The 14,821-nt window shown below is 41.9% G+C and overlaps 1 protein-coding gene across 7 annotated transcripts in view; it reads left to right on the top strand.

Moving 5' to 3' along the window:
* LOC135491368 (uncharacterized) overlaps positions 1–14,821 on the top strand; it is a 39,359-nt gene that overhangs the window by 3,150 nt on the left and 21,388 nt on the right. For 3 of the 7 annotated variants that reach the window (XM_064777186.1, XM_064777181.1, XM_064777185.1), the window contains exons 8-19: positions 59–257; positions 591–663; positions 912–995; positions 1,414–1,743; positions 2,363–4,283; positions 4,852–4,920; positions 6,617–6,693; positions 9,614–10,259; positions 10,632–10,771; positions 11,022–12,265; positions 12,964–13,065; positions 14,328–14,546. In XM_064777186.1, coding sequence (XP_064633256.1) covers positions 59–257; positions 591–663; positions 912–995; positions 1,414–1,743; positions 2,363–4,283; positions 4,852–4,920; positions 6,617–6,693; positions 9,614–10,259; positions 10,632–10,771; positions 11,022–12,265; positions 12,964–13,065; positions 14,328–14,546 — 5,104 coding nt within the window. Of the gene's footprint in view, positions 1–58; positions 258–590; positions 664–911; positions 996–1,413; positions 1,744–2,362; positions 4,284–4,851; positions 4,921–5,580; positions 5,647–6,616; positions 6,694–9,613; positions 10,260–10,631; positions 10,772–11,021; positions 12,266–12,963; positions 13,066–14,327; positions 14,547–14,821 lie in introns of all 7 variants that reach the window. The other 4 variants (XM_064777182.1, XM_064777188.1, XM_064777183.1 and 1 more) reach the window with 4 other exon arrangements.

Raw genomic sequence — 14,821 nt, 5'->3', positions numbered from 1 at the left:
CCTCAATTTGTTTCAATTTGTACATGTATAAACTTGTTCAAATGTTTTCCTGTTTCAGATCTGATGAAATCCTGATAAACACGAGCTTTCCGTTGAGTGTATTGGAGTCTCGGTTCCTGGGTAACATATACAGCCTGGTGAAGGGGAACGAGAAAAAATACAATGGGAAGTTTTACAATTGCTGTGACATACGGCCCCAGAAAGGTGATGAAACTAATCTGAAGAGACTCGTCAAGTTTTTGGAGGTGAAGAAAAAGGTGGGTTTGTAGGTGGATCATCTTCCTTGACACTTGAGCTTTACAGGGTCATGCAGCAGCTGGTTTAAAGATCATGCCATCTCCATTTGGGCAAATTTCATTTGAGTCGGACCAATCATACAGACAGAATCCACTCGCTCATTCATTAATGACACTGCTCCCTACAGGCAACTTGTCAAAGTGTGAGGTTGACAGTCACTTGCTGGCCATGGGTGTTACATCTTGTGACTTAATTCACTGGCCTGTTAATCAAGGGATTCATAAAGGAAATAGTGATTTGTACAACCTACGTTCAATTCTCAATCTATCTTTTAAAATATGTTTCTTTTTCAGTTTCTGATTGCAAAGTTAGAGGAGGATGTGACTATCTTGCTGATTCCTGACTGTGATGTGACTGTGAAAGTTGGTAAGTCAGTAACTTTTCAGGCAGTTATAGATGATTTTCAGCAACGAATTTGTGGGGTGACCTCAGCAAAGATATCGGATCAACCAAGGGGGGGGGGGGGCTAATTCCATGATGTTGTACCCTAGAGGACACATATAAAAGTCAGCTACTCGGCCCAAATCACCGTGGCAACTAAACCTGGTAGTCAGCCTTGAGCCACCATTGAAAACCTGTATCCTCCTGTCAACCTCGTTCTCCTTTATTTTCAGGATTGCCTTCAACTAAACTGCCTGTGATATCTCTGCATTGTATATTCATCTCGCCCAGGATGTCCAGGTTGGCAGCTTCCAGAGGTATATATTTGAAAAGTGTGCTGGTATCTTCATCTTCATTTCCACATTACCCTAGAGGCACATATTTTTTTCACAACTTAACAATTATTCTAATTTTCTTCTATATGCTTCTGTGCTAGAATAGTGGTGCTCTTTGCTACCTGAGCAAGGTTTCGCCACTTTGGAAAGGGGTTGACACTAGCGTTTGTGTGGTTTTCAGAGCCTTGGTTTGTCTTTGGCAAGTTAGGTTCATAAAACCCTAAACACTAGAACCTAGGTTAGGATAGCCTCTAAATGCATATAAAATGATACATCTTTCATGCTTATTGCTTTCACATCCGAAACAAGACATAGATATGATAAGCTGCCTTCCATAACATACAAGTTTAAAAACCTTTAACCTAAACCATAATCACATTCCTACCACTTACATTTACAGCTCAGCCAGTCCTATCATCCCCAACCCAATCCTATGGTGGTGGTTTTGACAGCCTCTCTAGTCCACTACTAACAAGTCCCGGAGACTCATCGCCGATGACTCCACAAACACCTAACGTCTTTCACCATCCTCTAACACCTCAATCGATGTGGAACACACCAGTCTCACACGAGGGCTCCCCACAAGTCACTTTACCTTCTTCGTACCCAATCTCGTACGAGGGTGTTCAACCCTATGGTAGTCTCTTGCAGCAAGCTACTGATCACGACATGGATTATCGCACTGCCCACGACGTCGATTATCGTGCATTTTATGACGTCCCATTTGCAGGTGACTATCTGTCTAAACTGCAGTGTTCTCCACACCTGTGAACAGAGTTTGACAATCCCATTGATGCTGTCCTCAACCCCCAAACTGTTTACCATTACCATTACCATTACCATTACCTTCACACCTTGGTCAACATGGGAATCTGTAACTAAAACCTGGTTTATGAGCCTCCTAGTCCTACCCAAAAGGTGTGGAGAACATAAAATTTGGTGTTTGGTGTTATGAGTTCAAAATAATTTCTATCTTGCTCTCTTTCCTCATTCTGTAAGCTGATTTTGTTCTCTTTTGTTTCAGTGTAGTAGTTTGTAGTCCTTTTTGAAATGTTTTCTTAACCACAGAGCACTCTAATTTTATTCCAAACATTTGTGATAATGGTAGTTTCTTCTTTATCTCCATCAGTTTTGATGCAGCCATCTGAATTAGACTCAATTTCTTGCTGCCTTTGTGTTGCTGTTCATTGAAATAAAGAATAAAATGCCACATTTTGAGGTTCATAAATGTCAGATAGTGTTGCCTACTCAAGTCAAGTACAGAGCTAAGTAGTGCAAACACCTCAGTATTCTATGATCTAATAGCAAACCGAGGAATTTTGTTGCAAGGACTTTTCGTCTGCTTTCAGGTCAACCTCGCATTGGCTTCTCCCCGGCTGGATCAGTATACCACGATCACGGGCGCGATCAATCTCCTTCATCAGAAGACAGCTTGTATTCTAGACTGGGACCGGAAAGACAGTATGACCACCATGGCCGAGCGACGAGCAGCGCCAGTACAAAGGTTAAACGGCAGTACAGTCGTCCTCCATTGCTGCCAACTCCAGGAGAAAGAGGATTACTGCCGACTCCAGGAGAAAGAGGATTACTGCCGACTCCAGGAGATCGGGACAAAAAAATACATGATCTTGCTCAATCCAAAGCTTCATCATCATCTGCGGACCCGAAATTACTTGCTCTGGTGTATAAACTGTCAGCAGGCAAGATTGACAATCAGGAAGCAATATCACAAATCACGAAAATTGTGACAGCGCCACCGAATTCACAACCTCCTTCTCAAGCTGCTGCTAGACCTTTTCGTGATCAGGTCCATCCACCATGTCCAGAACCTCCTGTGGGACAACATGATGTTGATTTACGAGAGCCGCCTAAACCAACGAGAGTGACTGCTATGGGTGTAGACTTTCCTGACGATGGCTACAAATTTGACATGCCACGTTTGGCCGTTCTGAAGAAGTCGGCACTCAGTAATACTTTCAAGGCAGAAAGGCATGTGCAGGATAAACGCAATTTTGAACTGGTGCGATACCCTGGTGGTAATATAAGAGGAAGTAAAGTGTCTTATCTCGGATTTATGCCCCTTTTTACTCCCCGCGTGCCTGGTAGGGATGGTCCACCTTCTGGAGCAAGCAAAGGGACGATTTCACCTTCTGGTGCTGCCAATGCAAAAGAACCTTGGGGCACACAAATCTCTGGGAAAAAAATTGGTAGGGATCCTCGTTTCCGGCAGAGTTTAGGGAGTGGAAGCGAAGGGCCGGGCAGTGCTGGTGTGCAGCCTAGTGTGGCTAGTACTGCAAGTGGTACAGGATTGACATCTGCAGTACCACCGCAAGCAGCACGCCAGCACTCGACTGGCACGAGCCAACCTCTTGGTAACCTGCTGATTGAGGATATCCTGCCGACTGCCACCCTGACAAGCATTCTGCAGAAATTCAATCCTGGACAGTTTAAACCAGAGGCCTCTACTGGATTGAAACTCGCATCCCTCAAGGACAAATCTGGTGGGTCTTCTCCTGTTGATGACCAGGCTTTAGCGGAAAGAGACTTGTATAACATGGATCCAAACTCAAGGTCAAGTTCTCCAAATGATATGCCATATCTTGAAGAACATGAAGAAGAAGAAGAAAAGGCTGCGCCGCCAAAACCAAAAACTGGATTCTATAGCACATACACTCCAGGTGATATTGAGAAACACTTCAATTCACCAAAGACGCAGAGTATTCTAACTGGTTTTTCTAGTCCCTACAGCACTTCCAGTGCTCCTCAGCAGACAAGCATCACCACTTCATCTCAGTCAACTCCAACTATGCCACTGTCCGACAAGCTTGACTCTGTCCTGGACTCTGGTGGACGGTCGGCTAGTGATCTAGCCAAGTCCCTCTTACAAAAGCTTCATATCCCTGTTGTCCCTGGTGCAGAGCCGGTCAAACCGACTGATATAGCAAGTGTACTTGTAAAGCAGTCAAAATCTGCATTCGAACTGTCACGTGCAACAGTACAGCTTCCCCCTCCGACTCCTGTGTCAGCAGTCACAGCAAAGTCTCATGAACAACTGGAAACTCAAGTCCAAGTTTCAGACAAGGCAAAAGCTGATCAAGGAAATGAAAAGCCCACCACTGCCACTCCAGCTATTGGCTCTCCTGCTTCTATTGACATCGCTTACGAAATGGAGGACGATGACGCTCCAATCAAGTCGGTTGAAAGCATGAAGTCATTCCTGAATGAAGATGTCGACAAAACAGAGAAGCTGGCTCTGCCGCTTAAAGCTGGGTAGGTGTGGTTTTGTTTTTGTTACAGCATGTACATGTACATGGCTTAAACAGTGTATCAAAGGGTCACTAGGGTCATTCACCTTTTTGGCTCCAAGTTACAATAAGCTAAGAGAAATATTTGGCCCTTGGTTGGTAGTGTAGGCATCTGATCTGTGAATGTTCTCTTGTTCTGTGTGTGTGTGAGTGTAAATGGTGTGTTTTAGTTCTGATGACTTCATCATGTCGTATGGTTTCAGGTTGCATGAATTTTCCCTCTGAATGATGATTTAAAAGCCGCCTTTGTCAAGTTGTGTGATGCTATGCATGTTACCTAAACTGCCACAAACTGTGCCAACAGGTTAAGCTAGTTGTCGGGCGAGGTCTACCCGTAATAGGCCCTTGTAGAACAGATGCCCCTCAAGCGGCTAACCGATCAACTCAGTGTGTCAATGAACTTTACAGAAAGATGATTTTTTCTTAATAACCACCTGTAATGATGGCTTTAGCTAAGGTAACTTGAAATTAATTTGTGGATCCCTGACTTTTTTTCACACAAGCCCTCCATTGACATCTTCATGTTACTTCAGCATGCACAGGTTCAGAAATAGATCAAAGCGGAAATCAGCCAAGTTGTACCCGGTCTATATACCGAGCAGGTAACCATGTCATGGGGTACATCGCTTCTGCTTGCCTTCATGTACTAATTGTTTGGACTGGTGTGGTTTTGGGTGGTTTTTCATCTGACTTCCCCAAGAGCTAATCTGAAGTCCGATGTTTTGAAAAGTGTCTTGAGCACTTGGTTTTCGGTGTTTTTAAGTAAATAGCTCAGTAAGAAGTGGTTTCGATGTTTGTCACACTGTGGCTTGAGATCTGTCTGGGTCCAATTGGTCCAGCCATTTGTTGTGTATGTGCATGATTTCCAGACTTGTTTTATACTTCATGTTTTATTGCTGGACGAGGTGCAGGATTTATGGCTCATTGTAAATGCTTACTTCCTTGTCTAAAAGTGTACGTGTATGAAATCAAAAACATGTAACTGAGCGGGGAAATTTTGCTCTTTGTGCAGTAAGGACTACACTACGCCTTGCGTAGTCCATTTTAACTCCAAATGTTAACGGCTTTTGGTCTGATGCAACATATGATAATGACCACCAGCCCAAATTGCGGTCTCGCAATGCATTGCATTTCAATGTGTGGCTATACAGCATAATGCAGCCGTAAAATGCTTTCCCCAGCATAATACATGTAACGCCATGGAGATGTTGTAGTAATTGGTCATAAGACTATTGATAATAGTTGCTTCTCCTCCCTCCCAGGAAACCAAAGACCAAGTGGGTGTGGCATGCACCTAAGACAGACATTCCGTTGTATATTCCTACCAGGTAGACATTAATCTGTAGTACGGTGTGGTTTCACTCAATATTTTAATGTAAATCTAATTATTTCATGGTTGCACTTCATGATAAAATATATGAAAAAATAGTTACTTTCATATAAATATGAGATCACCTGTCTGTTAAAAATACTGTACTTGTAATATACACCAATGTAGGTCATTGATCTTAAAATTCAGGCTTAGAGTTTTGGTGTCGGGTCTTATTTTCACTATCAAACTTAACATCAAAGTTTTTTGTTGTGTTGTGGTAACTTGCTTCTGTTGGGCATACTACCGTACATGTAAAGTAAGGATGGCTGAGCCAGTCCGAGTCAATTTCATCTGTGTTGCTCTTCATGCCATTGATCATGGTTATCCAGAGGCCTTACTTGTAACTCAGTGTTTATTCACTTCGTTGTTCTCTTTGGCATATTTTTGTTGTCCTCTCCTCCAGAAAATGCACAGGACTGTGTTGGCGAGGAAAACTTGGCTTTTCTAAAAACTGTGTTAACATTCAAAAATTCTCTGTATGAGAACAAAATGTGTCGTTTTTGTTACATGTACCGCCTCTATTATCTGATCTATTTTCAATTATTTCTCAATGTTGTCGATTACTTTTTACTCAAGCTTTGTTTATCTAATCTATCTCAGACAGATGACATTACTTAATTTGTTGATTTCAAAGACTATGAATGATCTTGCAGACTGACTGCATGATTTCAGCATGGCAAGTCAGTGTTGGCAATTTTTGCAGAACTTCCTGTATACGCAATTAACTGTGGTAGGTACGTTATGTACAGGACTTTCAACTCTTGTGCAGGGCTAAACCGCGGTGCTACTTCATGCCAAAATATCGCGTCTACGGGATGATATTTGTCATTGTCAGGTCATTGTATTGTATAAAATTGATAAATTTGTAGATATATTCGTACGCTGTGTGTTTCCAAATGACATGTACTATGTTTCTCTCTCGACAGAATCAAACGCAAGGCCGATGATGAACCTCCAGAGGCAGTGCCATCGAAGGTGCACAAGCCCATCTTGGAGACATCTGGTGAGTACTGAGGATCTATTCAGACCAGAGCCTTGTCTTGGTATCCGACTGTCTTGCTTCAGTTTCCTGCTTGATTGAGCCTATCCGTTTTATTTTACACACTAATTGAATGACATTTTAGATGTAACTTGTCCTTCTGACATACATCATGCTATTAGGAAAAGAAAATAAGTGGCTGTTGATGGTTTGAGTGATTAAAGGTTGGGGGGGGGGGGGATGGGGGAAGGCAGTTATGTTCCCATCCTGAGATGCACATTTATATTGAATCACTTGGTTTGGCTTTTTTCTTGCTTCGTCGTTGTGTGCAGAACAAAGAATAGATGGGCTTCTGTTTTATTTTGGTGTTTGCTCTCTGGTAAGCCCTGGTGGAATTCATAGGCTTTCTTTATGGTGAGTTGGCAGTTCTCACAGCTCAGAATAGGTCATGCTTAACACTTTTGTTTGGATTTTAACCATCTGATTTGAAGTGTTGTCCCATGTCAGCTCCTTGATGTGCTCCCATATAAGCTGGCATGTAAAACTGTTCACCGACACTCCATTTTGGGCTGCCACTCGATGGTTTTATACCCAATCCTAAAAAAATCTTGGAATACAATACTACATGTAGCATTTACTCTGAATTGACTAATAGTACGTAATAGTTATGATTAGTATCTTAAAGATCCATGAATTCCATTATATTTCTGGGGTTCCGTTTCAGCCAATGACAAAGACGGGACTACTCCGTGTACAGCAGGCCCCAGTCAGACTACTGTGAGTTTAATTGTCCTTGGATACCAGAGATGAGACTGCTCCACAGATCCGAAAATTCTTCTCCATTAAACAATCCAAAGAAAATATCATAACGATTCTTCTAACCCTACTATATTCTGCTTATCATAGAAGGATCAGCTTTCAGTTGTCAACAGACCAAGTAATTCTTATTCGGTTTAAACCCATTTTTAAAGGAAGGAATTAACATGGGGAAACGTGACTCTAGCTGACATTTGCCAAAAATTCAAATGGGCCTCCTGTTCAACAGCTCTGTCTATGAGCTTGTGTACCTGTAGTGTTATCTCACTTAGGGTATTGAATTTGAACCAGGTTGCAAGAATTGATGTTCAGCTTCACTGTATGTAAGGTTATAATGAGGTCTGTGTTGCCTTTTGGCGATAAACGTCATCACAAATTTCGGCACCAGATCAGTTTTGAAAGGTTTACAGTGACTCCGAAATTATCTAAAAAAAGGAATCATATTGAACTTGGCTGGACATGCCTTTATTCAACAGCAGTTGAGGTTACCAAACAAAACAGGAATCAAATACTGCTAAAGATAGATTAACAGTCTTATAAAACTTACATTTTCATTTCCTGTCCTGTGTCCACAAGTTGTTCTTTGGTTTGGTCTCGGCTGGGCTCCATGGTCTCATCTCTGTGAAATGCACTTTCAATCAACACCTCCTGTCCTTACTGACAAATTCTAGCGTTTGGATTTTAGTTTGAACCATTTCTTTTAAAAAGTGCTGACCTGCATGTTGCTGTGATTTTAACCCCTTTCTGTTAATACCTAAAACTATCACTGCCAGTATGTGTGGTGTTGGTGTTCTATCTTTGCTTGATTTGACTTTCGTAGTATATCGTACCCACCAAAAGTGACAACAAAGTTACAGATTGGAATTCCCCCCTCCCCCCACCCTGACACTTACTCTTGAATACCCAATTCATGCCTTTCAGGATTGCTGATAGTTTGGCTTACTGACTACTTTGTGGATAATTATTCAGACTTTTCCATGTTTGAATAATGTCACCTCTCATCTGTAGGCAAGTCTTGTATAGTAGTTTGAATTTGATTATGTGCTATTGTATTCAACCCTCGATCTCCCGAACTCACCCAAGTCCGTGTGGCAAAATTTGTATGATCTTATTTCCCCCTAGCTTTATACTGACAAAAGTCAAGCTCATGGTGGCATTCCCAGAGAACCAGCGCATCTGGAAAGAATTCCTACCCATCTCAAAAACTCTACCTACCTATTGACATTCTGATTAATGCACTTTGTCTTTCGATTAGTAAAGCTTTGTAATTAACCTTTAAATGGTCCCGTTTTAGCATCCCATATGTGCTTGCAAGATACGGTAGATTTTAGTTTCTCCCACTTTCATGTCTATTTCCTGTTGCATTTCGCTTTGCCCTTATGATTTGAAATCCTACCAAGGAGGTTATACTCACAGTATGTCAGAATGTGTTGCCCAGAAACTTAAGATTCCAACATAAAATCTGCAATGAATTATCATAAAGATTAGTTTACAATTTCTCTTTGAGTCATGTTTTTTGCACAATAAAGGGTGTCTGCATGATACAGATAAGTTCTTCTGAAATGTATCTTGTCTGTTTTCTTTCGGGGCTCACTTTTAAACAGCAGGTTGTTTAGTATTGTTGTGTACATGCAACTGGCATGTGGCTGGTGATGCTTCTTATTTCCTTCTAGATGATGCTTCAACTAACAATGACCCATGCTTCAGCTGATGTTGCCAATCATTTATTTATGTTACCAAGAATATTTGACCTTGATTGCAGAATCCCTGACAAATGCTTCTATGACCAGCAGGGGTTTTGGTTAGGGTCAGCCATAGAACCTTTTGGCAATGATGACCTTTTTGAGGGGGAATTTGTGAGGGATTGTGCAATTGAGCCGAGCATTGACAATTATCTGAGTTGGGTTTTGTTCATGTGACAAATAAAATCCTATCCTTTCTTAACCCCTGTTAAACCACAGAGAGCCTTGGAGTTGTTTCCCAATTAAAGATTTTATCCAGCAACCATTTGGCAAGTGATTTCAGATCACTCTCTTTTTTTCACTTCAGAAGAAGATAAACTCCTTTGTGATACATTGTGATGGTTGTGAAGTATACAGTTGAAGTATTTCGCACTTCTCATTTGCAGATCAAGGTGCAAAACTCACCCAAGATCTCCCAACAGAAAACATTCCGATTTGCCAACCGGGTGGGACAGCAAGCGGAATTCATGACGAAACTATTCAACGGATTCCAGCAGTTACAGGGACAACAGAATCAAAACTCGTCCACGCCGAGCCTTCCCAAGCCTCCATCGCATCAGATGCCGCAGCCCTACCAGGCACAGCAGTACCGTCACCATTACCCAGGGCAACGGATTCAGCAGAACCGGCAACAGGTCTTGCAGCAGATACAAAGACAAAAACAGATGCTGAGGCGTCCGTACAGCAACAACCGGTCACGCTCATACCCACCGCGAAGATAAAAACTGAAAAAGACGACACAATGGGGACTATGGGAAATCATGCTAACTCTATTCATTCCAGTGATAAATATTGTTCATTCATATCAAAAATTGCAAGGGAGCATGGGAACTTTGAAGGCAACTATTTACTGAAATCGGGACTTGATTTGCCGCTGAGGAAACTGAGTAAATTTCATGGTGTTGCATGTGGGACTTCTCTGACTGATGTGAAAGTTGAGTTTCGATGGAATCCAGTAGCAGAGAGATTGAACAACAATAGGATGACACGACACCAACTGATTGAAGTCGGCTTGACCAATGCACTACACAAGTAAGTTTCAATGTTCTAGGCAAATTTATAGAGAGACAGCAGCAAATATTTGTGTGTCCGTTGATTTGTGAGTGCAGTCATGTGCTTTGTATTCAAAGTCAATATTGTCTTTTGGAGGGTGTCTCCTTGCTCCGGAGTAAGAATTGATTATGCTAAAGTTTATAGAGAGACAGCAGCAAATATTTGTGTGTCAGTTGATTTGTGAATGCAGTCATGTGCTTTGTATTCAAAGTCAATATTGTCTGTTGGAGGGTGTCTCTCCTTGCTCCGGGGTAAGAATTGATTATGCTAAAGTTTATAGAGAGACAGCAGCAAATATTTGTGTGTCAGTTGATTTGTGAGTGCAGTCATGTGCTTTGTTTCTTTTTCTAGGAGTCTTGGACGGTACAAGCGTGGTGAACTTTCAGAAATGGAAAAAATCAATGAAGAATCTGTCAAGAAGGTGCTGCACAGGATTAAGGCTAGACCAGAAAGGAAAGTCGCTGTTGCCAAGAGTCCAGTCACTAACAAAGGTAGAGTCCTTGCTTCAAGAAGTAGTCATTTGTTGTAATATGTATAGCAGAAGAAGCATTCAATATCATTGCCTACTTTTGGGCATTGGGCCCAGTTGACATATAACGAAAAAAAGAATACTGAAGCATTGCTCTGTCTCCACCCTTCCCCGCTTCCGAAAGCCTACTGTACATTTGATAGGTGAAAACTTGATTTCAGTAAATAATGCTTTATGGTTTACCTTTACTTCATCAAAACTTCTTCTTTCAGGAAAAGGACAGAAATCTCTATCAGCACCCAAGTCTGCTTCACTGGCGCCTCTGAAATCGCCTGTTGCTACAGACAAACCGATGGGACAAAGCCAGGCTGTGCCAAAAGTCGGACAAGATGAGTTGGGACAAAATAATGTGCCTAAACATTCAAAACAGGACACTTCTATTGACTTGTCAAATTCTGGTGCTATTAGAAACAATGAACCAAACTCTGTTGTTCAGTCCACGGAGTCCGCGGTTGTTTCTCCTATGCCTGGACAAAATATCGAAGGTTTAGCAGGCCCTGTGCCAGCCCCTGGGTTCGTATCCCTTAGTCAGTACATTCCAATGAAAGGTATAACACCTTTGACTAGTCAAGCTCAGATGGCTTATAGTGGTGCTGCGACGACACCATGCGGTGTTGGGGCCAGTTCAGAGTCAACAGGAGAATCTAGTCATCAAGACAGTCAGAATCAACCGCCGAGGAAAAAGAATAAGCTTGGTGAATCGAACAACAATGGTGAGAAGCCTGAAAAACTGAAGCAAGAACCAGTAGACCATGTACCAATCCTCACACACGACCTATCTGCTCATCACATTACCTCATCTGATAGTTTTGCCAACTTTCAGAAATCCTTAAAAAAGAAAGCTGGTATAAAATTAGTACTCAGTTCATCATTGCCCACAGATTCATCTGAGAAGACAAAATCTGACCCAGCAGTGACCTCTTCTGTATCAAGAACACCGACCGTCACAACACCTGTTGAGAATGTACACTATTTTGCCCCAGGAAGTGCAATCCCTGTTCTCTCGAACCGTACTGCCTTGTCGCAAGCACCAAGTGTTCCTGTCGTTACAACTCTTCCTGTTACCTCTGTGCCTGTCACACATAGCGTGTTCACGATCCCCACACTTGGTTCAACACCAAAGAAAATCACTGCCGTTGACGTGTCAACTGTTGCATCGAGCGCTATTACTGTCATATCCTCAAACAGCGTCCCGAGTGTGTCATGGCAGAGTCAACCAGCCGTTGGTAACCTGAAGTCAATACCTAGGGCTATGGACGTCCCGACTGAAGCGGTTGCATCGACCGGCAAGGCACAGCCAGAGTTCATTACCCCAGGGCTATCAAGAGATGGTGTGCAAATGAAAATAGACATCCAGACTGAGCCAAGGAGTCAATCAAAGACTGCCGATTCGACATCCACAGTTCCTGCAACTACCTGTAGTGAAGCTGAAATCAAGACCGAGCCACCAGGCAAGGTGAGTTGTCTCTCCTAAAGCTTCTTTCACTGGGATAGATTAGATGTCATCTGGACAGCCCTCTCATTTTCTTCTTCAGTTCTCAGATTTGGTTCTTATTTTGATGCTTATCATAACCAATTGAACCTTGAAATATACCTGCCCTCATTATGGATTATCGACATGGTGTGACATTCATTGTTACTTGATGTCTTCAGACAGAAACTTAGTAGTTTTCTTCGAACCAGGTCTTCTCCATTATTGTCTGCTATTTCTGTTTCGAACTTTTCATTTATCTTTTTCTGTCCCCTCCATTTTCACAGAGGTTTTTGAGCAAAGTTAGTTGTGGTTTTTGCTGGAAGTCATTTAAGGGAAATGCTGAGCTTGAAAGGCACCAAGTTGCCTCCAAGCATGGCAAAGCGAGAGTAAGTTGTTCTGGATTGTGATCGAATGAGTGATCAGAGAGAGGAAGAATTTGCTGCTGCGGCTTCTCCTAATGGTAAAGGGCTAGGGAATTGAGCCACCTCCGTCCCCTCCTTAACCTCTTTGCAGTGACCCCAATTGCTCAATTACATGTACTTTTTTGTGTCAAACGCAAAATATATCACACTGCAAAGGGGTTTATAGTTGACCCAAAGACCTGGAACGTGCATGGTACCAGAAAAACTGCAAACCATTTGAAATAATAGTAAAACCATCAATCATTGTCTTGATTTCAGCGATACATGTACACTTGTCTGGCATGCTCCCTTGAGTACAGACTAGAAAAAAACTTAGAATACCATTTTGATAGCACTGGTCATGGTAAACGGCACAAAAATGTAAGAATTTGATATCGCTATATGTATTTGATGCATAATCATCTACATGTATAATGATTTTCGGCTATTATTTGTGTGAATGATTCGGTGTGGTAACTCCTATTCTGATCTATTAACTAAGTCCTTTTCCAGTTTGGTTTTGGCAGTAACTTTCTCACCCTTGTCCTTGCGTGATATTGTGACATTGTGCACTCTAGGCACTTTTTTACTGCTTTGGGTTTTCCACTGGGCTTTAATCAAAATTATTTTATTTGTGAAAGTCCTAATATAAGTATTCTCATCTCTGATAAGAAAATAGTGTCAATGACATATTCTCCTCATGAATGACAGTGTTTGAAAATTGGTCCCAGTGGAAAGCCCCTGCTGTCTGTCCCCTTGAAATAACTCTGGCGTTATTACATTTTCGTAGGAGTTCTCTTTGAAAATTTCAATCTGATGAAGTCCTGTATAAAAGCCTGCATTGGTCTTCCACACAACTCTTCAACCCTTTGCATGAATCCTGTTCCTGACTGAATCCTATTCCTGACTGATGCCATTGGGTTGCAGTAGAGCCATGTCAATTCTGTGCATGAGCCTGTTGTTCATAACAAGTTTCTTAGTCATAAACTTAGTGTTCATGTCCCTCTGATTTCGCTGCAAGTCTGTTAAATGGGCTTAATAATACTAACAAAGATAATGCCAAGTTCAAGTTGACACACAGGCATCAGAAGAAAGAAATTTCCTATGATAAGTCCACTCTGCTCCTCATTGTTGTCAAACTGTTGTAACTGAGCTACTCTGGTTGTTGATGCTATCCTCTCTACCTTTCCTTCTGTATAACGTTGTGTAGAATTACAGCTTACCCCTAACTGGTAGAATTTTGTGTACATGCATGTGCTGTAAGGATGATGTGTTTCCCGCTCTGGCAAAAATATGCACTATGAAGAAAAGGGGGAAGTGCTGTCTCAATTAATTCTCAGGCAACTGTCAAGTGTCAAAAATATCAAGCTGAATATAATTTTGTGCGCAGTCAGCCAATGCCAATAACTCAATATCTGTCTTTGATTGACCCCAAGTGCCTACTTTTGCCTGGGCAGGACATTTACATGTAACTTTAAAGAAAGATACTTGGACATTTACATGTAACTTTAAAGAAAGTCACTGTACATGTTGAAAAACCTCTGATTTTGAGTCCGCCTTGCTCTATTTCAGCTCTTGTCTGCTGAAACTCAAATATCATCTTGAAGCCTTCTGATCATGTCACTCACTTGGCTTCATTTCAGCTAAAATCAGCTAAAGTCCTAGAATCATCAACAGCTGTTCCTGCAATAGTCAAGAAAGAACCTCAATCTATCGTCGGTACTATCAAATCCGAGCCAAGGGACGCTGCACCGAGCTCCTCAAAACCTGGTGCTAAACTCCAGTGCGGCTTCTGTTGGAATACATTCAAGAATAGCGATGAGCTTCTGAAACATCGTGAGAATACTGGTCATTCTGTACCGGTAAGTTTATCACTCGAGGGGGAGACATGGATTGGTGCCCAGTAGTTACATGTATATGGGGCTGACCCAGTTGATGTATTTAATTTGAAGCTGTGATACAGTATGATAATAGCGTAAAATTTTATCACTCTGCAGTCAAATCAATTTAGGACAATCAGGCTTGGATGCCAAAGTGACTTGGGTTCTCACTCAGCATAGCCACCTGCAGTACATCACTTTTAGTATTAGCCACAAGTCAGTTTCAATCACGCCAGGCTTGATTGCAGAAGTTTCAG

This window comes from Lineus longissimus, chromosome 7 (assembly GCF_910592395.1).
Source record: "Lineus longissimus chromosome 7, tnLinLong1.2, whole genome shotgun sequence".
NCBI classification, from domain to species: Eukaryota; Metazoa; Nemertea; class Pilidiophora; order Heteronemertea; family Lineidae; genus Lineus; species Lineus longissimus.
This window is presented reverse-complemented; position numbering and strand designations above follow the sequence as displayed.